This window comes from Haliaeetus albicilla, chromosome 20, assembly GCF_947461875.1.
Source record: "Haliaeetus albicilla chromosome 20, bHalAlb1.1, whole genome shotgun sequence".
Lineage (NCBI taxonomy): Eukaryota > Metazoa > Chordata > Aves > Accipitriformes > Accipitridae > Haliaeetus > Haliaeetus albicilla.
The window spans coordinates 5,180,270-5,208,162 of NC_091502.1; the positions used below are offsets into that span (position 1 = coordinate 5,180,270).

Here is a 27,893-nt window from a genome sequence, read left to right on the forward strand (position 1 = left end):
CTACCTCTTCAAGTACAGGAGTTAAACATTCAATCAACAGACTTGCAATGTTAATAAGTGACTGTGATGATGAAAATCAGTGCTGATATGATCACTATAAACATATAGTGCACACAAGACATTGCAATAAAACACGTTGTTCAGAATTCTGAAAGCACAGTACAAACAAAGCCTATGAACATGAACCGTGCTTTTACAAAGTCAAGTCTTGTTCAAGGTGCAAATGTATTTTACATGAACCAGGATTCTGAAAAATCAAAGCTTCTCTCACCATTCATGGGCAGCTCTTGCTTTAACAACTGCTTGTAAGCTGCACCTTGAATGAGGTTAAAAACCTCCCACTTCACCACTCTTTCATGAATTTTTCATTTTGCTCACTTTTATTACACATGCACAAGCTTCTTACCTTAACATTATTCATAGAAGACCTGCATGTAATCAGGAAAGGATTTTTAAACTGTTTTAATATTAAAAATTCTACCACACCCAAATGCATTTAGTCTTAATGAAGGTTATTCCTGTATCTGATTTTTATCAAGTCAGGCTGAATATGTCTTAAAAGAAAGAAAGAAAACCCAAGTACTATTTGTTATTTGTGTTTTCCCTGGGCAACCTGTGTCAGTGCTCAGTCACGCTCACAGTGAAAGAGTGTTTCATGACATTCAGGGCAAACCTCCTGTGTTTCAGTTTGTGTACATTGCCTCTGGTCCTGTAATTGGGCACCACTGAAGAGAGACTGACTCCATCCTCTTTGCACCTTCCCTTCAGGTATTTATATATGTTGATGAGATCTACCCCGAGCCTTCTCTTCTCCAGGCTGAACAGTCCCAGCTCTCTGAGCCCTTCCTCACCAGAGAGATGCTCCAACCCCCTCATCATCTTCGTGGTCCTTCAATGGACTCTCTCCAGTATGCCCCCGTCTCTCGTGTAGAGAAGCCCAGCACTCCAGGCGTGACTTCATCAGTGCTGAGCAGAGGGAATCATCTCCTTTGACCTCTTAGCAATGCTTTACCTAACACAGCCCAGTATTGCGTCCTGATTTTGGCTGGGATAGAGTTAATTTTCTTTCTAGTAGCTGATATAGTGTTATGTTTTGGATTTAGCATGAGAATAATGTTGGTAACACATTGATGTTTTCAGTTGTTGCTACGTAGTGTTTATACCAAGCCAAGCATTTTTCAGCTCCTCGTGCCCAGCCACCAAGAAGGCTGGAGGGGCACAAGAAGTTGGGAGGGGACACAGCCAGGACATCTGACCCCAACTGGCCAAAGGGGTATTCCATACCATGTGACGTCATGCCCAGTATATAAACTGGGGAGGAGCTGGCCAGGGGGGACGATCACTGCTCAGGAACTAACTGGGCATCAGTTGGCGAGTGGGGAGCAATTGCATTGTGCATCACTTGTTTTGTGTATTCCAATCCTTTCATTATTACTGTTATTGACATTTTATTAGTAGTATTACCATTATTATTATTTTCTTCCTTTCTGTCCTATTAAACTGTCCTTATCTCAACCCACAAGTTTTACTTTTTTTCCCGATTCTCTCCCCATCCCACTGGGGGGGGTGAGGGGGAAGTGAGAGAGCAGCTGCATGGTGCTTAGTTCCCGGCTGGTGTTAAACCACGACAGACACCATGCACCTTCTTTTCAATACTTCCTTGGTGCATGCAGTATGCTAGGAAGAGAAGTGTTACAAGAAATATTCCCACCTTCTAAAGGTATACACCACCTTGCCTCCACCCCTCAGTGTTCAGTAGCAAACCCCAGAATTATAGCCGCACTTAAGACAAGTTCGCTCTGCTTTCATCTCCCTCCACTAAAGTATATAGTTACAAAATTCTCATCAAGATAGAGGATGAATAAAGCTTTGCTGCACACAATTAGATCTAGTTTTACATAGCTTATGTTACAAGACTCATCTCAAGTGAGGATTTTTTCATTTTTCTCCACCATTTCTTCCCCCCCAAATACCTACGATATGGCATTTGTTCCCTCTGTCTCCATATTCCCTGCCTTAGCCCTGAGAAAATAAGCATTTTCCTCAGGGTCATTCCTGTGCTAAGTGTGTTATCTCAAAGTATTTTGTAGTGTGTCACAAGCTATTCTCTCCATCTTCATACTGTTCTACTGGAACCATATTTCAGAATAATTCTTTGTAATTTTTAGAATAATGTTAATTGGACTATAAAAGAAGTCATCCTGCAAAAAAATGAGATTGTCACAACCAAACAAAGTCATTGTTTAGTTGTCAGATTCTGTGACCTACAAAGGGTGATACCTTTTGCTTTCCTTTCTAAACAATCCAAAACTTGTCTTTGGCAGTTAGCATATTTGGCACCATCTACAGCATGTCCCACTCAACTGTTTGAACTAAAGCAACTGGATTTCTTCAGAAAGCATTATGTAAACAACTGCATAATTTTATATTTAAAATAGCACGTCTGTAGTTCCACTCAGTTCTCAATGGTTAAAAATTGAAGACATTTACAAGCTTCTGTGCTGTAAGGAGAGTTTTATTACTTGACTCTTGGCAGATGCAGCAATGGGAACAAAGGTCTTTGTGTTTATTCAGCTGCAAGGCTTTGAAGTGAGCATGGTCTCTACTTCCCAGGCTTTTCAAGAATGCTTAGTATACCAACACTAGCATGGTGAAAGTAAGCAAGACCAATTCTTCTCCATTGCTTGGCCTTGCCAACTTTATCGCTGAAGACTATTACCCCATTTTTTTATTTTGATTAGGGTGATTAATTGAAAAGTTGCGATTCTTACTTTCTACATAACCTGCAGTCCAATGGAAGCCACATACTTATGAATCTCATCCCATCAAAATAAGGAAAACCTGATTTCTGTGAAGCAACGTGCATGAAGACACCTTCTACTGTTTTATGCTCTTACGATCAAATTACTCAATTCTAATAGGACATTAAGTTTTAACATCGAGAGACTCCTCTGCCTCATCCCGCTACAATATCCTTTTAACACCCCAACATAATACTACTACAGCTCCTTCCCACACCACCTGTATCTTTGATCAAGCCACGAGCTAGTCAAGGGGCAGCGCTGATGCCGGAGGAACACAGACGCCAGCCAGCCAAGTGGCACACGCAGAGCGACTGAGCAAACAGCCAAGCATCAGAGGCATCCCGGCCAGCCAGCTCCTGACTCCTCTCTGCTGGGAAAGCCAAAAGCAATGAGCTGCTTCTTGAACCACACCTCGGACTGTCTCTTGGCAGCTGCTGCTATGCCAAAAAGAAAAAGAACAGCTTCGAGGACAGCATGCAGCCTGTGGGCCATGTGTTGTGCAGGCCTGCTCTGTTATTAGTTAGAGAAGGGGAAAACAGAAAATACACACTTTGATAAGCTGGAAGCCAATACGGCTAATGTAGTATAGGAAAGCACAGGCAGATTCAGGGAAGAAAAAACACATGAAACAAAACTGTATTACAGGGAAACGCAAACCAATGAGGACAGGAGACTATTAATCAATAGGAAACTAGTTAGTAACAACAGAAGAGGCCAATGGGGGGGCAATGAAAGGTTGGCTAGCAGCAAAGACCTTTGAGGCTGGAGGAGTGGAAGGATGAGGGAAAGAGGTATTTCTCAGAAAGGAAGAAAAAAGAAGAATTAGAGCCATGGCCACTTCAAAAATCCTGCCTCTTCTGAACTGTACCAAAGATTTTTATGCTTTTTTTCCACTGCAAACTGATAATTGCCATTAATTGCATCTTGACCACTAATCTAACCCCAATGAGATGTTCTAGATATCATAAAATATTCAACACATACAAACTGAAATCTCAGAGTCAGAAATACCCATTCTGCAGAAATGTTGACCACTAGTCACCTACAATATTTATGATCAAAGCAGCACATCCTCTCTCCAATTCATCATGATACAATCCACTTTTACTTTCCTTCCTTTTGCTGCTTACTTAACACTGTAACACAGATTACGCACTGCACACAAAAGCATGATGATAGCAAAATTTGGGTATAGCTTTGCTTGAGGCAATTTGGCTCCATTACATATGCGTTATGATAACCCCAATATACACAATCACATACTCTTTTCAACAAACCTCAATTTTATTTGCTGCACATGACAAATACATTCTGGAGATTAATTAGGAATAGTCAAGAAGACTTGTCTACTAAATCCCTGGTGATTATGTTGGAAGGTAGCTAGTGAATAAAGCATGGACTGCAGAAAGATTATCTCACAGTAAAAGAAAATGAGTGTTACCGAGAAGAGACTGACTCTATTACTATCTTTGCTAGATTGAGGCCCATTAAGCAACTTGAACCAAGCTTTCTACAGGTGGTCATAAACTCCATTCCTCACCTTCCAGCTGTATGTGTTAGTTTCAAAAACTCTGGGGTCTCTAGTTTGCCAGCACTGTTGAGGGCAGGGGGTTTGTTTAATTGCCATCCTTTTTCTTCCCATGCCTCTATAAAATGCAGATTACTTTCTTCTTTCATAAGGGAAGCGTTCCACAAAGTTGGATGCAAAACTCATAACCTGCACAGGAAAGCACACTGCCAACTAACAGTCTTCACAAGAAGGATGTGAACAGCATGCAGAAGTAAGGCATGGAACTGTAAGACGAACACTTAGACTATCAAATGGATGCTCATTACACAGGCACCATGCATCGTGTGTCCTGAATAAGTCCCACTTATAATTTTCCCACTGAAAAAATTATACAATGTTATGAGGAATACAACTTAATATATAAACTCAAGGCTGCGTTGGCAACTTATCATCTAACTGTATCTCACTAGTGTTTTTCTAGCAGTGTGTTTATTTGCATGTTTGTGCAATTTCCCAGTTTCAAAAAACAAACTGAAAAAGTTTCCCCACATTGCATCACTGATGCATCTATTTGTGAACAGCGCATATCCACCAGAGATGACTAAGTCACTCATAGATGGAACTGATGTTTTCAACTGCAAAAGCAAAACTGAGAGCTAATGAGATATTTTACAGAAAACTTCTGACGTTTCATCGATGGCAGAACATTAAATTTGCAGTACCTTTAGTTTGATTCAAGGACCTGGAGAGAAATAGGCACATGGATTTGCTTTCTCCACCCTACTTTGCCCCAACTTCGCATTATGCCAACTTGTTTTCTTTGGCCCAATTTCTGTGTATTTCACTTGTGCAATTCCAGTCCCCATTCTGTGAGTGTCCCACTAACGTCTCCTCTCAGCTTCAGCCCCTTTGCTCAGTCTTTCCTAGTGCCTTACTCACTTATCTTCAGCTCAGTTTCTCTAAGCCCACAGCGTAAGTCTCTTTTCCCTTATATACACCTCTGTTCCAATTAACACCGATGCAGCTCTCTTTTTCATTAAATACAGATCCACTTCCATGTTGCTTCAGTCTGAAGTGGAAGGAAAGAGGGAAACGAAGCAGATCAGCATTCCTGCTCAGAGTTCAGGCAAGGCCTAGATTAGGCCAGAGCTGTAACTGTGAGAATGTACTCAAGCTGGAACATGCCAATGCAGACTACATCTTTGGGAAATTATCTAACATCAAGGAAGTCTCCAGTGGGTCTATATAAACCAGTTTTGCAAAGGCTTAATCAAGTGACAAAAATCTGGGCAAATTTTCAGAGAGTGCAAAAGGTATATCCTTGACACAACTACCAATCTATCAGATTTAAAGTCTCTGTTCCAAACCATAAAGCGTTAGTATTATTTAAAGCAAAAGTCACTAAGTCTTTTCCCTCGCCTTGTTCTCCAAAGGGCTGAATGACATGGAAAACTGCATTCCAAGTGGCTAATCTTTGTCTGTATGGACTTAATTTAGAAGCTGACACACAATCAAAACAGACAGCGTTACCATCTTTACCTATGCAAACAAGACCTTAAATTACATGATTCAAAAGAAAAAAAAATCAATATAAGAATGCTTTTTAAACTGTAGTTTAATGCCTGTAAGCACCTTCTCAACACTAATGAAATCCTTCTTCAGTAGTAATTTTCCTTAGCCTCCAATGGGTAAGAGGCACATCAATTTCTTCTCTTTTCCCAAAGAGAAACACAATGCCTTGACTGTAATCTCACAGGCATTAGTAAAGTACTTAAAAATCCTATGAGCGTTCATGTTAGATGCATGCCTTATTGCCTTTCTAGAGGAAACAGTTATAATGAAAGACACCAGTGTTGCTGTAGAATACAGCTTAAGGATACAAAACATAATGACTTTGCACGAAAAGGATAAAATTATTGATCTCAGTGATACCAAAATTTGCAACTTCCAGCTTCAGCAGTACACTTCAGGATCAGAGGTTAAAGTTTTTCTTTTTAAATCATGCATCACTGTCAGTAATAAACATTTTCATACTTTAGCAATTCTGTTGAAGGAGAAAATCCAGGCTTCTTAAAAACATGCAGTAAAAAAAAAAAAAAAGAAGAAAAAAGGCAACAGACCTAATTATTTCCCACCTTTTGCTAAGTTATTTTTCAATCCATAATACAGCCACAATTGAGATCAAAGTAAGCTCATAAGAAGAGTTTCCTTGATATAAAAGAAGAGAGTCATTGTCAGGACTCAGTGCGAACTGTTTAACTTGTGCTCTCTTTCATTGACCAGAAACTGGTTTGTTAAACCTTTGAGTACAGAGAGAGACCATCTTCTTCTCAGCTTTTAAAAAGCATTAACAATTTGAGGGAGATATTGTAGTACTTCATGTTTTAATTCAGTAGATACTCATTCAGGTTTTAAATAGGACAGCCTTTTGCTGTAAATTTTGCATAATACTAGCTACACAATAAATTCCACCTCATGGGAGCTCCTATGCCAACATCTACAGAACACTATAAATACAAGAACACATTTAAGAATATTTAAATGAGAATTCAACATCACTGAACGCCACCAGAGACTGAGTTTACAAATTCTGAATTTTTTGCCTAATAATTTACAGGTTTGACAGTTCACATTTTGCTTCAGTGACTTTTGATCTTTGAAATGTTTCAAAATCTAATTTTTATATGTTTAGTAAACGGCTATCAAAATTAGCTATGAGCCTAAAGAGAAATCTAGGAACACAGAGTTAATGTATGTGGCAAAGCCCAATGCAACAGCTCAGGTAAGTACCAATAAAACCAGACTATTTTTAAAGCAATAATATTGTTCCATTTCTATTTGCAAGAATAAAGCAAGTATATACTCTGTATATCCTACCAGATGACACATATCAGAAGGCTCCATTTTTCCTGCCTCTTCAACAGTTTTCCCTTCTTGGTGTTAAGGCCAGCCAGAACTAATAAAACACTATACAATTCACTGCTATTACCTGCATCATGGGATACTTTGTTTCAGCGGGACTTCCAAAGCCATTAACGCCAATGAAGCTGGTGCTAAAGTAGGAATCTGTGAGACTAGCATCAGCTAACCCACCGCCATCTATTCCGGGAACTAAAAGAAGAAAAGAAAAATGTTTCAGAAAAAAAACTTAGTTTACCATGGGTTTATTTGCTAATATCTCTCACATATTTTCTTTGGCAGGGGGGGTAGAATAGGAAAAGGTTGGTAATACCGTATTTCAAACCTATCTTCTCAGCAAAACAACTAAAAATGTATTAGTGCACAGAATGAAAAAGAAACTTTATGAAAGAGATTGCTAAATGGCAGCATATGCAGCATGAAGTTACAGCACAAATGCAGAAAGAAGCAGAAAACTGAAAAGCTTTGACAGAACCGATGAGGAGTTTGAACTTTAGAAACAAGAATAACAAGGAAAGTAATCATATCAGAAAGAAAACAAAGCAACTAAAAAAACCTAGAAGGCAAGCTTATTTTAAGAAAACCTATATTCTCGCATACCCATCTCGGAAATATACCTGTTGAGTACAGTTTTTAACTGGATGTACTGGTTCTTTTAAAGGGTAACACACAGAAAACGTACATTTAAAAATACCTCAAGTTCTTTCACGCAGAGCACAAACATTTTAAAAGCTTCATTCAGAGCATAAGACTATTTTCATTACCTCATACTTCATAAAGTGGCAACAATTTTGTGAAATGTGGCTGAAAAAATCTTTTAGACTGCAAGCGTGAAGGATCTAAGAAATTAATCCTCTGTCTAGAAACAAGGGCCTTGACATACAAGTACAGTACTTTAACCACAAATAAATGAATTCAATACTATGAAACTGCAGAGCGCAACAAGAAGCAGTCATAATGAACACAAAACACTCAAGCAGGTATTACTTCGATAACAAAAAAAGCGTTTACAATGGTACACAAGCTGCAGCTCAAATTAAGCTTCTGCAAAAACACCCACAGCAAATTATAAAGACAGTAATCAGTATGGCCAGGCCACTGCAAGCCAACAGGCATGAGTACTTGGTAGCTCCAAGGTAAGAAGGCACACATCCAACTCAGAAGAACATCCTGTACCAAACTATCCGACTTGAACTTTGGGAGGACTCGCAGCCAGCCCGTGACACCTGGAAACAACTTCCTGATCCTAATCCTCAAAGGAAATAAAACGCAACTTTGCGGCAGAGCTAAAGGAATGCAGATTATAACCCCTCAAACTTCACCAGAATGGGAATTTTCCCTCCAGAAGAGGCTACATAAGCTGGTGAGCCATTTCCATGCTGTAGGCACAGGAAACAGCAAAAGAAGCACAGCCAGATGAAATCATAGGAAGGGCTGGAAGAGGGGAATGACTAACAGCACCCATGCTAGACAGATGGAAACGCTGCCCAGCTGCGCTCCCTGAGACCGGAGCGGTACGAACTAGCCAACTAGCGGTAACACCAACAGCACCTCAGACAGAGAGCTGGATGTGAGAGAGATCAAATAAACTGAAATCCGCAGTGGCAATACATACCGGCTTGGCAAGTGGAGAAGATTCTTAAAGTATTGCTGCCAAATCTACAACATTATTTGTATACTCTGCAGGTTTGAGGAAGACACCTAAGGAACTTTAAAGACGCTAATTACTAATGAATTGCAACATTTTTTTTCTAAGCTTTAAAAATTAGTTAAGAGAACAGGAAAATAAAACTCCCTCCACTATCCATGCCCTAGATCCTCCTTCATAATTTCAAAGAGCAGCCACATAGAAACTTCAGAAGTCCTCTTGCCACAGCCCTAAAAAAGACAAAAAGCTTTTTTGATTTGTCTTTTAAGCATCTGTCCCTCTTTTGTCTTCATTTGGGAAATTTAGATTCAAAAGCCTAGCAGAAGTATTTTATGGTTGAACTACTGTATCAGGGAAAATACTAATGTCTGCAGTAACACCAATTACTGTCTCATCTTACCTGCTACAGTCAGTCCCTAACTCGCACTGGGAAGGTTAGCATTTTAACACAATCATTTTCACTGAAAAACACGAGGACTCATTCATACAAGAAAACAAAACAATATCAAATCCATGTTTAATTATGAGTAGTTTCAGTCTAGTTTGCCCATAAATTACTCAGGGTTTACATTGTGGTTTTTTATTTATTTTAAAAATGCATTTCCAGTATAGCTTTCTCTGCCTGCATTTCAGCCATTATCAAAAACTGCTGCAGTTCTTGTGCTACATCTTGACTGTAAAAGACCAAGAAAAACTGTTTAATTTCCAGGCACAACCGTCATTTCAAGGTACACTATATAATTTCAGCAGTATATCTGCTATTTCATCTTATGCTTCTGTCAGAAACTCCAGATTCTATCCAATTTTTAACAAACTAGCAAGCAACTCCCTCAGATTACACCATCAGCTTTACAAATCCTTCAGCCTCTGTTGAAGAATTAAGAAACAGCCGATTCTTTCTGCTTCTCCCGCTGCTCCTCGCTACGCTAGAGTCAACCTGAGAACCCACATACCTTCTTCATTTCTCTGTTGGACACATACAGTTAATGCACAATATCCTTAAAATTAGAAAGAGGCAAGTGAAAGCTTGCAAGTTTTGCCACATTCAGCAGCCAGGCATGTCAAGAGCCCCCCGGGTATGAAGGAACCCCAGAGCTGACCTCCCGTAACTCCAGCCCGCTGGTACGGCCGCAGTCACCCATTATCCAAAGCAAGCACTGGAGCGGGTGCAGGTAGCCTTGCTAAGGCACAAATACAGCACCAGATGCTCTGCTCCCAGTCCGGCTGAAGCATCCTCAGCACCAGGCGGCTCTAGCTGCAAGCAGGAGCAGGCTTCGGGCAGCAACGTGAGCTGAGCAAGGCTAAAGACACTGCTGGGAATTACAAAGTTGATCTTTGATGCTGCTGCCTTTCTACTGCTGGTATTTGCTACGCAAGCCTATCCAAGCCACTTGAAGCTGCTCAAAGCTACGATTTAGGCTTTCTATTGGCACACTGATATCTAACTGGGTACTCCAGATAGCAAAAGCTACTCCAGAATGTTTTCTTTCATCTAGCTGTATGAAGACCATCTCTATACTGAAGTGCAATGGTTTGGCCATACCGATCAGCCTCCTTGTGCCGTTACTACAAACTGCTATACTGCAGTGCTGATCCACCTTCATACCGCTCAATTCTACGGGTCCCACAGCAATTTCAAGATGGCTTTCAACTATGAGGCTTTCTGTTGTCCTCTTCCAAACAGTCTAGAAACACACCTCTAGCTGAGGGACCAAGACCACAAGAAAACATATTCCGCAGGAACAATCGAAAGAAAACCATCAGAAGAAAGCTCAGTGGAGTAGAGGGCAGTTTTCTTGGCAGTAGCTCATATTTAGAACAGAATTCTCTGGAAGTGGTAAGTATAACTATTGCCTTCAAAAGAAAACTCAGCAATAGCTTCCTTAAACCAACTTCCCTATAGTAGCAAGCAAGAAAATTAAGACTAACAAAAAAGATGCAGCTTACATAGGTACAAAGAAAAAAAAAGTAATTCCTGCCTTGCCTATAGAACCAAAAGAGTGTTCACTACATACTCCATTTCTGCTCAAAGAAGGGACATTCAGCTGTTACAGTGATGAAAGCTCAGCAAACACCTAAACAGCCAAGGCAGTTTTACTGTATTTGGCACCTGTCCTTCTCCATGAGAAGTAGAAGGCTTTTATCCTCCTTCTGCCAAACATTTGACAAACCATAAATTCTCACTTGCTTCTGGAAGACCACGGTAGTTCAGAGCATGAAAAAAAAGTGATTTATCATAAGCAATCCATAGGAGAAGATCTTCGGAAGTGGGCACACTTCACCAAACAAGCAGTGTGGTATTAAAAAAAAAAGGCATCTAAACTGGAAAGAGAAGCTCTTAGTCCTTATGAAGTTTTTATGCTCATGTGTTACTAATTCACATCAGACCCTGCATTCGATTTGTCTATCCAGATCTTTACTATATAACAATTATGAGCACACACTTTCAAATACTCTGCCCACAGAGCTCTTAGAATGACAAATAAAAAACTTCTTCTGAGGTTTGTGTCTTTTCTCTTTTAAAGCATTAATTATAACTTTAGGTAAGCAAGTTTAGACAATTTTAAGAAAAGTCTTGAACTGGCTATTTTTGTCAAAGGAACATGCCTTTCTGTTGTGTAACAGCACTATCCATGCATTGAAGTTGTACATATTTTCAACAGGCTCTTCCTTGGAGAGAAGCAACAACTTCCTTATAAAAGTAGAACGGTTGACTAGGCAGGTCTGAGAAGAAAAGATGGACGTGCAAGGGAACAACTAGGAATCCAGTGGGGAGAAAAAGGCTAACATGTTATGTAAGCACACATGTAAAAACAAGAAGAAATTTCTAAATTCCATCAATATTAAAGCCAGAAGTTACATCCTGGCAATTCTGGAAAGAAATTAAATAAAACATCTTGAGAAATTCAGAAGATGTTTTCTACTTTTTATATGCGCATTATCTAATAATTTCTTGCTTGGTGAGTAACACTGCAGCTTAATGTGACAACTGCAATTAAAAATAAATATCTTCTTATATAATTCTTCTCCCACAGAATTTTAGCAGAAAGTAGGCTTCCCGTCAGATGCAGGCACCAAAGAGGAAAAAGAAAACAGATAAGTTATTTTTGCCTTACTTGTTACAAAGACATTTTTCAGGAACAAAGAATCTCATCACAGCTTAAGTGCTTGAGTACTACTGTGATAAACTCAATACACGTGTTGCAACAGAACTGGTGGGGTTTGGTTGGTTTTCTTGTCTAACGCTAGCACTATCTGAATACTAATACTAACACTATCTGAAAAGATGGTGTTTCTGCTATTTTCATTCTAACATTTTACTAACCAGTAAACAAACACTGTAATATCCCGTAGTGCTTCTTTTATGAACTTAGTATCAGCACTGATCATCTCAGAAACTGTTCTTAATATTAAAAAGCATCCTTTACAGTAATGTGACATATTGCCCCAAAAATGAATGGGCTAAATAAAGTAAGATCACAACAGATTTTTGTTGACATATTTTTCAAAACAACAATTTAAAGATTTCTGGCGAGGTAATAAAACATGGATTGAAATCATTCATTCTGCTATTATCACTGCTTAAGAATTGTACTACAATTATTTTTATGCTGGGAAAAAAAGTTTATAGAGAGGGTAATCTTGATTTAAACTCCCAGCACTGCAACAGCGCAGGCACTCGTCACCTCAACACAGCCTGGTAAACTGAATCATAGGTCCAATGCATACATGTGCATACAAAGGACCAGGTGTTATCTCAGCTAAATATAAAGCAGTAAAAACTACAGTGCCATATCTCCAGTGGAATTTTACATGGAGATAGCTAACCTAATATTGAGACAAGAACAATAAAACTTTTATACAAAGCCTATCTATGGCAAGTCATTTAAGACTTGTGTCCTTTCAGTCTCCTAGAAGCACCGAGGTATCAGAGGAGCTTATGCTTGTCCCACTTTGTTTTGTACTGACATGTTTGTATCGGGAAGAATCATGCGCCTGTGGTGCTAACCTCACTTGTACGCCTCTGTTAACAGTTCATAAGCACTACACATACTAGTATGTGCATCTCAGTGTTACTTTCCCTACAGTCCACTACTGTTGCAACTTGTTAGGGAAAGTGGATTCTCGGGAGGTTTTATGCCTCTCTCATTTAATGCAATGTTTTTGAAACGCAGGCTAGGAATCAGTGAAATAGAGACAACAGACAAAGAAAGTGAACTACACCCCCAGGCACGAGAGGCAAAAGTAAAAGCACACGCCTGGCTTAGGATGCCGTGACGGAGAGTGCAGTTGGAGGGCAGACAGCACAAACGAACCAAGTTGGCTGAAAGGCAGACAGGAAGCAAAACAGTTTGGGAAACGCTGCCTTATTTACAAACACTCCCACTAGGCGATGAGATATTCATGGGCAAGCAAAGGAAAACAGCAATCTTTACCATAATATTAAAACCTGGGCTGTCTTTTTTTTTTTTTTTAATTTCTCACATATCATAGAAGCATCCGATAAAGACTGGGGAAAAGGATAGGTGCCATCCTTTTGCTCTGTAAAAATCTCAGTACAGACTCTAGAGCAGCAGGACTCCTCATCATGGACCAAGTCCAAAAGCACAGTGATAATACAAATTAAAATTTATACTTTTTCAAAAGAGTCATCAGAACTACTCTGTTATCAGAAACAGCAATTCAAAGTAATGCAATTACTTAATATCATAGCTTTCAGAGCTAACCCTCTCCAAAAGCTTTCACAACTCCTAATATATTGCATCAAATTATTCAATAAACTGCATCAAATTTTTCAAAGCATACATGTTTAAGCTTTTGTTTTTAATAGCCTCCCTATACCTAAAACTCAACTTTTTTTTATATAAATAGTTGTATGAAATGTGTGCAGATAACCTGAACAGAGTGTTCTTCACAGCAGTGGGGGAGAACGCATAAAAGAAAGGAAAGGTCTTCCTGCCAGTTGCATCAGCATTAGACCAACTGAAGTTGAGGGAGTCTACCCACAGACTACAGAAATTACATATCACATAACCAACCTGACAGCAACTTGTACAATGCACGTCTCTACTCTCACTTTCGTATATCTGTACTTTGTTCCTAAATCCTTATTCTCAAATTAAAATAAAAAGGTCAGGAGTAAAAAGGCTGTTAGGAAGCAAATTAAAAAATACAAATAAGTTCTAAGCACAAAACACCTCTGAAGATCAAACAAAACAATCACATAATCAGAACTTTAACTCCTGAAAGACTTATGGAATGAACACAAAGGTGCACACACACACAGAGTGATCTATTTGAACTCATCTCCAACACACAGGGATTCACCACACCATTTTTCTGGTGGTGTAATGCATGACATGTTTACTAGAAAGCAACAGATCAGGAAAACATCAGCCACATCAGCTTACTACCTAAATCCCTCCACTGACCCCCTTTTCATCAGCTGCCTCACAACCAAGATTATTTTTTCTGCTTTTGAGGTTCCACAGAAGTGCTTCTGCCTGTGTTTATCACCCCACCCTCACTTACCATTTGTCCACTTTTCCCGCAGCAGTCTAAATTTGCTTCTAGGTGGTTCCTTACACATGGAACTCTTTCTGAGCTGGTCCCCAAGGTCACTATTTTCTGGGCACTCAAATCCTTCCTGAAGGCCCACTCCTACAGTGATACCTACAAAAAATCAGTTATCTAACACCTGCTAAATAGAAACTAAATGGGGATGCTCTGTATCTTAAGAAACATTATCAAAACTTCGCATTAGTAAGATATAGCATATAGAGTTTGCTCACATAATGTAACTATCCCCCACACACACTCCTTTTCATCTCTGCCTTTGAAGCAGAAAAACAATTACAACAGTAATGGTGCTTTCTTTACATTCTTCAATACCCAACACAGGGTGGGTACTACCAGAAACAAATAATCACCAGTACTTCTCAGGTATCTGTAATTCCTGTGGAATATTTGGACTTTGAATGATTTCCCATACAGTAAGGAAAACCCACAAAGTATATAAACAGATATAATCAGTTTCAAAGCCAATTAATAGTGTATTTTTTTTAAAGTTTCATATGCTAAAACCGCCCCTCAAAATCCCATATAACTTTGCAGATTGAGAAATTTTTCCTTCCCTCCTTTCTTCTTCCTTAGCTCCCCCCAATAATTTTCCTCCCTAATTCATTTTGCACATGAAACACATAAAAGTGAAAAGAAAATCCATGTCTATAATCTCCCGATTTCTGGAGTTAACATAGGAGACAAAAAGTGATTAAGTGAAATCAGTAATTTTCATTTTCTCCCACGCATCTCTAACTGGCTACTGGTTTTAGTCTTCAATTCTCAATTGTCTCTAACCGTCTCCAAACATCCCAAATGTCTCTTCAATTCTTGGAATTGCCTCCTCATTTCTTAAAAATATTCAGAGCAAAACAAGATGAAAATTGTATCATCTATCAACTCCTGGAAAAGGCATCAGGGAAATTAAACAGGGAAACATCTCTCCAAAAAGAAAAAACAGAGGTATACAACAACTAATACATCATCACTTGCAAGAAGTACAAACAGGTTTGGAAAAAGCATTCTCAACCATACACCTTTACTATAATACCTATCTTCTGTATACAAGCGAAGAAGAAACAAACCCAGGGAAAAGCGACCAGTATGTGACATACCAGAACTATACTTATATTTAAAAGTTGGAGACGTCTGTTTCTAAATACTTCAAGCTGTAAATACTGAGATGCTACCAACAATAAGAAAAATCCATATTTAGAATAATCCTGATCATTGTTTCATTGCATTAAGAAGTGTAATCCAACAGATTACCTTCAGTATCTGTTTTGCTGAATAGCTTATCTTTTCTTTTTTTTTCTGCATCCACTGCTTCATTTTGTTTACAAAGGAATGGACTGGTAAAGACTTAAACACCTTTTAAAAAGCAGAAAATATACAAGTGTATAGGTCTTTCCACTCTAAGCCTAGCGTATTTATGGATTTCACAAAACCTAAGCTGTAATGCTCACTAAGCTAACCGCCCAAGTGACTGCATACAGAGTGGCTATGGCGGTGGCCACTATCCACTACTGCTACTACTGGCCGCATAAATTTATAGACAGGTGGCGGGCTGCGAAAACGGCCACGATGCTTTTAATCAGTTAACCCAACGCAACCCAAGCCTTGACGCCCCTTTCCACCTCCTCACGGGCTGGCAAGAAAGTCTATTCACAGACAGGCTTTCTCAGCAGCCGTGGAGAAACGCAGAGGGAGGCTGCTCGGGGAAGTATTGCGGGCACCTCGTGGAAACACAGGCCTATATTTCGACTACAGATTTCCTAGGAGGACTTTGAGAAAGGCCTTCTGGTAGAGAACCAGATGAAAACATCTCACGAGGAGAGGGTGAGCTAACCTCTGGCATGGGGATCTCGGGCAGCAGCAGCAGCACTGCTGCGGTGGCCAGCTCCTCCGCCGGCAGCTGGGCGGACAGCAGCACCCACTCACCGCCGCGGGGTCCGCACAGCACCCGGAGCTCCTTCGCTCGGCGCCTCTGTGTTTTGGTCACGTTTATAGGAATCGAAGAGAAGAGGAAAGAGCGAGCGCTGCGTATCGTGTACTTTATGGCAAAAAGCGGGGTGGAAGTTAGCAAATGTTTAGAGCCGTACCTCAGCTCGTATCTATTAATGCGTAACATGAGGTCTACACGCAAAAGAGTATTATACCTGTTAAACTACTCAAAAGCTAACAAATGCAACTGCAACTTTACCTTGTCCAACTTGCGTATAGACAAGATACACTTTAATACCACAATGACATTTTTCTCCAGACCCTCCCTCACGCAGCATCAAGAAGGGACAGTGCCCTAGGAACGAGGCAGCGGCGTGCAGCAAAGCAGGCTGCCGGCTTGCTGCTTCCAGAAGTTGGAAAGTGCCAGAGAGAACAGAGAGCAGATACAAGAGGAGAAACTTTTCATGCTATTATGACACCCCCACCCATCTTTCCCTGGGCTGTTCCTTAAAACCCTACTAATCAATCCTATCCTTGCCCCTCAATGCCAAGCAAGTCCCTTCCCCACCTCTTCTCAGATTCGGTACTGCTGCCACCACGGCTCACTGGGCCGACATGTGGGACATACATCTATTAGAAAAGCACCATGTGCAGATTCTGGCAGCTAACAAATCCAGAGGAAAGTTTTTTCTGTTTTTTCTTCCCTTTTTTTGTCACAGGGGTCCTATGTGAAAAGGATTTTTTTTTTTTTTTTAATCAAACTTTTAGACAGGTAATACCAACTACGTTTCCTAATTTGTAGACAGTCAGCAGGCCACCTTACATACGGAAGGTGAACCACGCCGAAGGCCGAGCACTCACAGCTCGGGGGGAGAGAAGTAGAAATGGTGCTTTGAACACATGTGCTCCAATTGTCAAGTAGTTGGGGGGTGGGGGCCAGCAGTGCTATCTTCTGAGAGCGAGCAAAGCTCATCGGCATGGTCAGTCTCGTTCCCCAAGAACAGAAAAAGCCACACAGTCAGGCCAAACCCACATTTAGCCCACTACCTCATCTCTGAGGCTGGACAGCAGCAGGTTATGTGGACAAAAGCATAAGCGTGAGGCAAGGATAAAGCAGGATTTCCCAGCAAGCTCTCAGCCATATGTAGGGGAAGAGGAGCCTGATTCAGAGATGATTTTTTTCACATTTAATAAGCTCAAGCAGAGTTTGCTTCCAAGAATATCTGATCACTTTTGGAATCCCTGTCAGATGTTAGTATCCAAAACATCTATGACACAGAATAGCTTAACCACACACAGCGCAAGAAACTTCTCCTGGTTAGCTCTGAGGAGGTCACCTGCTCATTCCACTTCATACCCTCATACTGAAATACTTCTGCACTGGAGTATTTCTTGTATTTTCACTGTTCATCTTCTCATCACTCCATGTTCCTATCACCTACGTTGTGAAAATAAGTTCAGTATTTGGGGAGCCTTTGTGATTACCACAGAAAAACCTATAAGTAAATTAATAATCCTGTACTCAAAGCAGGATTAGAGTAACACACATGTTAGAATGAGGCACTGACCCACTTTTAACAATAAATAGGACTACACAGTTAATTAGTCAATGAGCATTATCTGCTCTGTGCACTGAATGAGGCTGGGGTCCAGTGAGGAAGGAAGAAGGGAGGGTGACAGCCCCAGCCATGTAACTAAAGACCACCGAATACTTTTGAATTGGGCAAGACAGCCGATGAGGCTGTACAGGCAGGTGATTTTTGGCAATTCCCAATTTCATGTTCTTAACCTCAGAACTTTATTATTTAACACAACTTTGTGTATTACTTCCTACATCCATAAAAATAAAACTTTCATTCCTTCCATTTGGAAATCATACTGTTAACACCATGGGTCATCAACAAGGTAAGGATTTTAGATATAAGCTTGTCAGTACCTATACAGATCAACTCCAGATTTTGAACAAGTATTCTCCTTATTCGTTTCACAAATGCATCCTGAAGAAAAGCAGCCTAGAAGAGAAACTGGGCCCACTCCCTGGCTCTTCAACTTTAATTTTTCTCTCCTTCCTTTCCTTACTCTTTTTTCCTAGTTAGTCTCCTTAAGATCATCTTCTATCAGTCCAAGCTTTTGCCTCCTGTAACTTCAAGTGAGGTGGCTTTCCCAGCAGGCAATCACTGGTAATACCGGAGTGGGTTTGTCCATTCTTGGTGCCCTCACTCCTCACAATGGGTGCAACTGCAGAGAGGTCTACATAGTTTTAAACCTCTGACACATTCAGTAGAAGCAACTTCTCCAAATCATTTAACTGTTCAGCAGTATCAACCTCTGAGCACTCCGAAATTCTGAGGGTTTCTTCTTAGACTTAGGGCTTGGGCAAATTTTGGAACTCTTTCTTACAAGAGCAGCCTTCACACAGGAGCTTTTACTGCCAAGCCAAATTATGCACCCTCTCCCCAAGCCTGAATCCCCTGGTTCAATAGATTTTAGTGATTTCCTTTTGCATAGGAAAAAAAGTGTATTTCGTGCCCGGCTCTGTTCAAAAGAAAAATGAAAAACGATTGACTTATTGCTGCTTAATCTCTCCAAGACATTTCTACCTATAAAAAAAAAAAAAGGCAGGCAAGAAAGACCCCAGCTTGACAACTGAAGTTTGAAAAACTGATCAAAATCTGCAAATAGTGTCTTTTAATAGAAAGCATTAAGCAATTTTATATTATAGGCTCCTCCTGGAATGGCAGACATGAAAGTACTGTGTTAATGTAAGACACTGACAAGCTACCAACTACAGAGATAAAACTGCTCAGTGGCACACCTGGCAAAATAGCAGTTGCAGGTTCCTGAAGCGCACATCGAGCACTAAAAAGCTACATACAGGATGTTCAGCATGGTTACATCTCAACTTCAGAAAAAAATATGGTCGTGACCATTTAGTAGTCAAGTCATTTAATGTAAACAAATGCCAGATTTATGACAGAAATCAATAACGCAACCAAGCTTAATATACCGATTTAAAGGGGCAAGACTTTTCTGAAAGAGCATCTTTTCCTAGCTGCCAAGTGCTGCTTCACCTACAGATGGAACGGTTATTAAAAATCGGTTTGCTGCAACCACCACCTAACTATGGGACCGCACATTAGGAAGATGCGTAACCAACCAGTAACAGCAATGTCGCTCTGCAGGGCATGCAGGCAATCTGAACCCTCACCATTTGAGAAGGGGCTGCGTATGAAGGCTGAAGAAGCCTTGGGGGGGGAAAAAAAGAGTTCAGAAGCAATTTCTGCTCATGGTAGCGGATACCGTAGCTATATATAGTTAGTTATAAAATTAGGGTTGGGGTTTTTTTTTAATGTAATCTTTCAGCTGGAAAACTTTAAGCTTCCAAGAGCTGAAACTCAGCATCCAAGCTGAAACTGAGCCCGTCCAAGGGTACTGCTACTCCGGAGAGCGCTGCCTCCCCGCTACCGCCCTCCTCCCGGCCCCACCGCGGCCGGGGGGGGTCCGGTGATCCCGCACCGAGCCTAGCGCTGGAGTCACCCACGGGTGCCCCCCCACAACGCCAGCCGTGTCGGTGTGTGTGGGGGGGAATGCCCTTCCCACCCCCCCCCCCCGGCTCCTCCATCCCATCGCTACCGACCGGGGCCCCCTCTACGTGCCCCGGGGCGGCGGGCGCAGCCCCGTCTCTCCCACCCGGGACCCCCCACGGCTCCCAAAACCGGGTGGAAGCCGGGGAAAGGGGAGGCCGGGGGACCCCCCCGCCCCGCCACCACCATGGCTCTCGTTATTTGTTTCCGGTAGCACCACAGCGTGTCGGGGAGCAGGAACAACGCGCCGCCCGCCACCCCACCCCACCCCACCCGCGGGGGCCGCCCCGCCGCACTCACTCGCCAGCCGCGGGCCATCCAGCCCCCCGCCGCCGCCACCGCCGCCGCCTCCTCCTCCTCCGCCGCCGCCTCCCGTTCCCAGCTCGGCTTTCTTAGGCCCCACCACCGCCGCCGCCGCCGCCGGGCCCGGGTTGGCCCCGTGAGGCGGGTAGCCAGGCCCGGCGGCGGCGGCGGCGGCGGCGGTGACCGGGGGGATGCCGAGCGGGAGCCCGCCGAGGGGAGCGGCGGGCCCCGGGCCGGCGGGGGGAGCGGCGCCGGGCTCCTCATGCAGGAACTGGCACTCCTCGCCGTAGAAGCAGGTCTTGTCCTTGGCGTAGTAACGGCAGAACTTCAGCTTCACGGCGCCGCCGCCGCCGCCACCTCCCGCCCCACCGGCCGCCGGCCCCGCCACACCAACCGGCGGCGGCGGCGGTGGCGGCGGCCCCACCACCGGTGAAGGCGACGAGCAGGGCAGGCCGCTGCTGTTCATGGCAACCGCCCCGCCGCCGCCGCCGGGGTCGGCACCATGGGGAAGGAGGGCGGGAAGGGGGCGCGGGAACCGCCGTCACCCCGGGGCTCCGGCTCCGGAAGAAGGGGAGGAGGAGGAAGGAGGAAGAAGGAGATGGGGGGGGGGGGGGGGGGGGGGCGACTACCGCGCCTCTTAAAGGGGCCGCGCGGCCCGCGGCGGGGGCGGCGGCACCTCCTCAGTGGTCCCGGCGCTCGGGGTTGTTTATGCCATTTTCCTCTTCCTGAGCTGCCGCACGACCGCGCCTGCGCCGGCGCGGGGCACGCTGGGTAGCGCCGCCGGCCGCCTGAGGGGGGAAAACCCGCCCGCCCGCCCCTTCGTTCGTTCGGCGCGATCGGGGCCGGTAGTGAGGGAAGGCGGGGGCCGGGCGGGTTTGGGGCGGGTGGGGGTTAACCGTCCCCTCGACGAACGGCGGTCTGAAGGCGGTACCGCCCGCTCCCGAGGGGCTAAACGGCGGGGGCGGGTGACTGACTGACCCCCCCTCGGTCTCCCGCTTGGGCTCCGGTGCGGTCTGTCAGGCTGGGTCTCTTGCCTTTCCCCCTCAGGGAGAGGGGGGAGGTCAAAGGACCGGCGGTCCTACCGGCGCCTCAACCGATTCCACCCCCCCCCCCCAAAAAAAAAAAAGGTCATGTACCACTTTCCTGCTAAAAAAAAAAAACCACGGCAGCCCCTTCGCTTTTCCCTGCCCGCCGTGTGAGAACGGAGCCTGAGGGATTCTGCCTCTCCGCGAGTGAAACCGGCATCCTTGCCGGTTTTAAGGGGGTGCTTGAAGTGTTTTCCCCCTGAGCGTGGAGAACTCTGTTCCGTGGATTTTCAGTGGCTCACTGGCAAAGCTGCTCGAGATTTTTTTTTTTTTTCTGTTTTTCCTCAATCAAATTGTTGGCATAGCTTGTTGTGCAGTCACTGAAATAACATATATGTAGTGGAAAAAACATCATATGTTGAAGTGCGCTTGACGTTATTTCGGTAAAGAAAACATTTACTGTAGAATTCAGATTACTTTTTGTCTATCGTAGTCTTCTCTCACAAAAAAAACAAAAAGAAAACCGGGGCCTGTCTCCAAGATGCTTTGACAGTTTGTGCCAAAAGAAATTGGGGAAAAAAAAAAAGAGTGAGCTTTTAAATGTCACATCAGAACCAGTCAAAGTCTTTCTTCCTCTATAGATAAAGTCTTTAAAGACTTGAAGAAGTGAGCGTGCCTTAAGCTGAAATCTCAAGATCACCGTTTGGCAGTCAGAAGCGTGGCTTCAAGCTTGTGAACCAGCTGAGGAAAAAAGTGGTTGCTCTGCAAAAAAAGGTTGGACAGAAAACTAGAGAAGTGCAAGGCTACAAGAGTCAGGGCTCCAGTTCTAGTCTGGCATCCCAAGAAGACAAGGTGAGGGTATCATGTCTCTGTCATTCCCCAACAATTGTCAGCTTTTTGCTTCCTTTCAGCTCTATGGCAAAGAGCTCACAGCAGGTTCCGTGTTCCTGCAAGTTTAGAAAAATAGGCAAAAGGGTGGAAAGATCCTGTTGGATTCTCCATTAAAATCTTTGCTCAGACAAACTGCAGCAGATTCCACAGGGAAGAGAATCCTCGTACACGCCCCAACCATGGGAAACGTTTCAGTCCCAACTTGCGCCTTCTCAGACCACCAAAATCGGTTTGCTTTAGTACACGGATCAGAGGTGGTCCCGGCTGCTTTAGCTGAGGTGCCCACAGCACTACTTAGTTCTGTATTACTCAGCCCCCTGGCATTAGTATTACACCTCTGAGGAGTGAAACCAAGGGCTCCCTTCCACTGTGAGCTGTTGCAGCTACACACAGGTGCCCACGGGTGGCGCTTCCCTCAGCTGCTGCAGTGGGGAAAGGGAGAGCGTGGGAGTGCATTGTTTTGTCTCCCTTTATCCTGCTCATCCATGCCTTGGGAAGATGCCAGCACAGGGCAGAGGTCTCGGGCAGGTGCGGCCTTTGGGGTGCATGGGTTCCCAGAGGGGAATGGGAGGTAGAAGATGTTGTGTTTGAGGTAATTCCAGGTGTGGGGGAAGAGAGGAACCCAATGTCGCCTTCTGCTGAAGTCCAGTTATCAGCAGTCTATTTATCATCCCTTATTCCAGGTATGATGTCCCCTGGAAAAACGTCCCTTCCCTCCAGCAAGGTCAGAGTGAGTGAACAAGTTATACGTGCGTGTGAGTAGGTTGGAAGGAGCCGCAGAAAGATGTTAATAAAGGGAGAAGAAAAATTTCAGCTTTCACCCAGAGCTTTCCGAAGCTCTGTGGATCTTTTATCCAGAGCTTTAGTACTGTGGATTTAATGGTATCAAGTTATCTTACAAGAGATTTCATGATACACATAGGGTAATACCATTTCTGGGTAAACTGGTTGAACATGAAATGAATTCTTCCAAGCAAAGACTTCAATTGTGTAACCACTCCCATCACTGAAGTGTATTCTAACCTGTGTTTTCAACCTTCTGAATCTGCTTTTCCCACAGCTCTTTTGCTGATCTATGCATATGTCTAATATTACATATACACAGTGAGGTTAGGAACAAGGACACAAATGGGCTTGTGTATACACGACCCACATTTTTTCTGTCTGCACGCTGTAGCTCGGGTTGAAAACATTCCCACTGGATGCGGGAAGAGCTGAGATAGCAGACTGGGCAGTAGCACGTGATCCTGCCAGCCGGAGTGCCCAGATAACAATGAGACGTGCAGTACGGTGCCAAGGGCGTTTGGGTTCTCCCCCACCCAGTATAAGTGAGCCGCTGAGCATCGAACCAGCTTGGAAGTGTCCCTCGTCTTTTCTACGTTCTCTTGGCCAGCAGAGCAGAGCCAATAATGGGAAGAGGCTCAAGATGGCATGGGCCTCTTTTTGTGGCTCTGGCAAGCTCTCACCTCTCCTGTCTTTTCATTTCTGTTAACTATATATAAGCACTTGGCCTAAAGACTGACCTGAAGCTACTGAGTGTCCATATGGGAGCCTCACACCTTCTCATTAATCATAGCCACGTGTTCCCCTCCAGAATTTTATTTTTATTGCCTGTTCCTGCTGGTCAGCCAGCGCGCTGAGGAGTCCTGCTGGTCATTCGCTATCCATTTGAACTTGCCCCGCTGCCTCGTGCAGTGCACAGAGATTTACTGGGCATTCCTGCAGAGTAGTGATTGATGATGTTATAATTTTTTTTTTTTTTTTTTTTTTTTCACAAAACTAGGTCCCCTGTTAATTGAAGCTGGCACCTATATGGAGAGGGCTGCTGTTCCTCTCCTGGGCACATAACCAGATTTACTTTGCATGAGATCCAGGGAGTAAGACAAAGGAGAAACAGATAGATACCCCTGGGTCTTGTCCCACTTTGTAGTCAAGTCATAACTGCAGTGTGCTTTTCGACCCAGAAATGGGGAAATACTCCTGTATGCACGCATGCAGCCATAGCCAAGTGTCAGAGTTTTTATAAGCTCTGACAGAAAGGCAGAACCAAACATTATGAGATGAAAAATAAGAGAGGGGAGAAAAAAGGAAATCCTTGGGAAGGAAGGCCCTGCCAAGAGCTCTTTTCTCCAGCCAAATCAGATCGCAAGTGCCAAATAGCTCTCCCCTAACATTCAAACCAGTGTTGAGAAAGCCGTGTCTGCTATTGAGAGTGACAGTTTCTCTTTGTGTCAACCCAAAATTAACATGTTTAATAGATCATGTGGAAACAGATCCTGAAGTGCAAGCTGGCATCTGATAATGCGAATAAATAACATTACTTTTTGAGGGATAGAGTTATTGTAGCTGTGTTGGGGTTTTTTTAAGGCATAGGAAAGGCAAGTTTTGTAGGTAGGAATCTTGTTAAACCAACCAAGTAGTTGGAAAAAGTAATGCCTGAACACTCTTTTTTTCAACAGTACCAGCTGGTCTATTCAGAGATATTATCTCCACTTACAAAACTGGCCTTGCTTAATATTGTTGAAAGAGATCAAAGGAAATTCTTCTAAAAAAAGTTTTCACATAATCTGAATTTAGCCTTTAAAGTCTATCATTATAGTATATCACTAAGAAAAAAAAGTTAGCAAGATTTACAAAAATGTCAGTATGATTTGAGTCCAGAGTCATATTAGATGAGAATTGAGCATTCGTTCATTTATTTTATGGAGGAAGAGTAATAAAGCCTGATAGTTCAGGATATACACCAACTGCTGTCTGAAGTCTAAGGGAGTTGCTGCTCTTGAGGAGATTATTCCACAAAACTAGCGGTTTTTAAATCTTCCATTGAAGTGTTTGAGAATGCCTAAGATGGCAGTCAGGATACTGGATTGAATGGACCAACCTGCTGTGGCAATACCTGTGGGTCTCTAACTAGGCGATTGTCTTTACTAACAGTCTCTGGAAGAAACCAAATGTTGCTCCTAACCAGACTCCCATTCACATGCAAAAAGAAATTCATTCTGACTCAGTGAAATTTTGAATTCAAATCAAGTAGCAAGTCAGGAGTTGACCCTGAAGTGTTCCTGCTAACACCTACACTAATAATGTATGCTAACACCTGTGTTAATAATGTATGGGGGAGGGAGGTCTAGCCCTAAGCTAGAGTTCGTATTAGTACAAGCACTAAAATATAAGTCTAGTTTCACTGTGCTGGTAATTCAGTCATACGGCTAGAGAGTTTCTTAGCATGTGGCTACTCCCACTGGAGCTAGCTTTATCTAACTGTTGCAGTGAAGGCCAACCATGATGTGACGTAACTTGGATAAAATACTTGGTAACTGAAGCCATTCTCCAGTGGGGGAAAAAACCCTACTCACTCGGAAGAATGCTTTACTGTCACATACATGTGTATGACACGTTTGTAGAATGCCCTCCACCCCCAGTCCAGCATTTTGAGAAATAAGTTAATATGCCAGATTTTATGTATTTATTTTGGCTTCATCCAGTAGATATGAACTGTCCTAGCTGATGGCAGCTTTCACAGAAGCTTTTATGCTGAAAACGTGACATGTACATTAAGACTTGTGATACCAGATCAGCTGAATCACCAGCAACAGATTCTCATGATGAAGCAAGATAGTGTTAGTTTCTCCTTGTCTGAACCACAAAAAGGCAAAATATTTTCAATGGAATCCCAGCAGCTTCCAGTGCTGAGTGCATCAGGTGGAAGAGAAAACAAAGCACTTTGCTCACTTGCCAATTTTATATCAAAGGGCTCAAAGGACAGGCATCCACTGGTTTAGTATATATGTAAGTGTTCAGACAGGTCATTGCCGTGCCACCTGACTGCCCACGAGCAGTAAGTGTTTGGCATAGATGTCTGGTACTTTCAGAACAGAAGCACAAACTGTCTGCACCCTGGTTTCTGAGGGCAAAACCTGTATGTAGGTGTGGTGGTGAAAGGGATACAAGAAAGTGCAAGAAAGACGTGGACTTACTGGAGTGAGGCCAGTGAAGAGCCATAATGATAAGGGTATCATAATGATAAGGGTATGACATATGAGGAGGGGGTGAAAGGGCTGGGACTGTTCAGCCCGGAGAAGAGAAGGCTTGCAGGGATCTTACCAATGTGTATAAATATCTGATGGGGGAGCCAGACTCCTTTCTGTGGTACCCAGTGACAGGACCAGAGGCAATGGGCACAAACCGAAACACGGGAAGTTGCCTCTGAACATCAGGAAACACTTTTTTACTGGGAGGGTGACCGAGCACTGAATAGATTGCCTGGAGAAGTTGTGGAATCTCCATCCTTGGAGATATGTAAAAACCTGCTGGATGTGGTCTGGGACAACCTGTGCTAGCTGGTTGTGCTTTGGACATGGGGCTGGACTAGGCAATCTCCATAGGTGTCTTCCAACCTCATCCATGCTGGGACTGTGTATCAGTGAGGGCTGTGGAAACAAAAAGGCAACCTGTCAGCCAGGAAGACTTGTTGCCAGCATGGCATTTCCCTGTTTGCAATGATTTCTCTAAGGCCTGTGGATCCTACGCTTCCTTTCCAGGTTTTTGCATCCTTGCAAATACGTACCTCCCTACTTTTCCTATCATTTCAGCTCCTTCCTTTGCACTGCATCACAGACAAACTTGTCTTCAGCACCAGAGGACAATGCTATTGCCTCAGTCTGTATTTCTAAGGCAGTTTTGTGAGAGGTCATGCGCTCATCTTCGCTAACAATGCTGGCCTCAATGCCATTTCCCCCATTGCTCCTGCAATTACCTTTGGGACATTTTCTGTGGCTTCTTTTACCTATGATACGTCTGTCTAGTTCTGCTCCATCTACATGTTTATTTAATCTTCCCTAATGCAAAAGAAGCTATATACCAGGTATCAATAAAAAATTAAAAAATCTAGATATCATCTCTGGCAGCTTTCTGAGAACACCTCACTGACATTGCATTTTTCTGCTTAGGGATTCTTTTTATCCAGGTTTTGTACAATTGCAGAGTGGATGCTTAGTCCCTAGTAAGTAAAAATATAACAACTGAATGAATAATAAAAATCCCCCAGCATATCCTGGGGGGTCCTGGGGGATACGATGCAGCTTATCCCTTAGAACTGGATTCACTTTCTGCCTGCAACGCGCAGCTGTGGAAGCTGGGGAGATCCGTGGAGCCCCTCTGTGGTGTCCTATCCTGGTACAAATCAGGGGACCTCGCTGGGGCAAGCAACTTCAGCCACTGGCCGGCTAGTTCAACCCTTTACACACCACCAACCGGGAGGCAACGAGGGGGCAGGTGATGGAGTGCCACGCTCTGAGGGAGGCAGCGAGCGAGGACAGGCAGGCGGACCCATGTCCCTCGAGGGTCATATTGGAGGGCAAGCCCGGAGGCCTTTATTTTTATCCCCTAGACAACTCATCTGCAAAACGACTTCAGAGCAGCTGTTAGCTCAGTTTGAACCTTCCTGCAGACAGTGCTAGTTCCCTGTTCCCCCTTGAATAAACACAGCCCTGTGCTGCAGACCCGCTCCCTGAGTGGGTGGCAGCCCCCTCTGCTCTCGGAGGTGACCGCAGCAGCTCCTCTGTCACCAGCAAACCAAGCGCTCGCCCAACTCCGGAAACCTCCCTCGGCTCGCCACAACAGACAAGGCAGGGTATTCCCATGGCGCCGCGCAAACTTCATCTGGATTTTTTTTTTGAGCTCTTCAGCTTGGCAGCGCCGCTCGCT

General features: G+C 43.4%; 1 protein-coding gene across 8 annotated transcripts in view; it reads right to left on the minus strand.

The window, feature by feature from the left end:
* PAN3 (poly(A) specific ribonuclease subunit PAN3) overlaps positions 1 to 21,017 on the minus strand; it is an 82,958-nt gene extending 61,941 nt beyond the window's left edge. For 3 of the 8 annotated variants that reach the window (XM_069808083.1, XM_069808080.1, XM_069808078.1), the window contains exons 1-3: positions 20,269 to 21,017; positions 14,414 to 14,554; positions 7,304 to 7,425 (exon numbers count right to left, since the gene is read on the minus strand). In XM_069808083.1, coding sequence (XP_069664184.1) covers positions 7,304 to 7,425; positions 14,414 to 14,554; positions 20,269 to 20,737 — 732 coding nt within the window. In that variant the 5' untranslated portion in view covers positions 20,738 to 21,017. Of the gene's footprint in view, positions 1 to 7,303; positions 7,426 to 14,413; positions 14,555 to 19,592; positions 19,630 to 20,268 lie in introns of all 8 variants that reach the window. The other 5 variants (XM_069808085.1, XM_069808082.1, XM_069808079.1 and 2 more) reach the window with 3 other exon arrangements.
* Between the last annotated feature and the right edge of the window lie 6,876 nt (positions 21,018 to 27,893).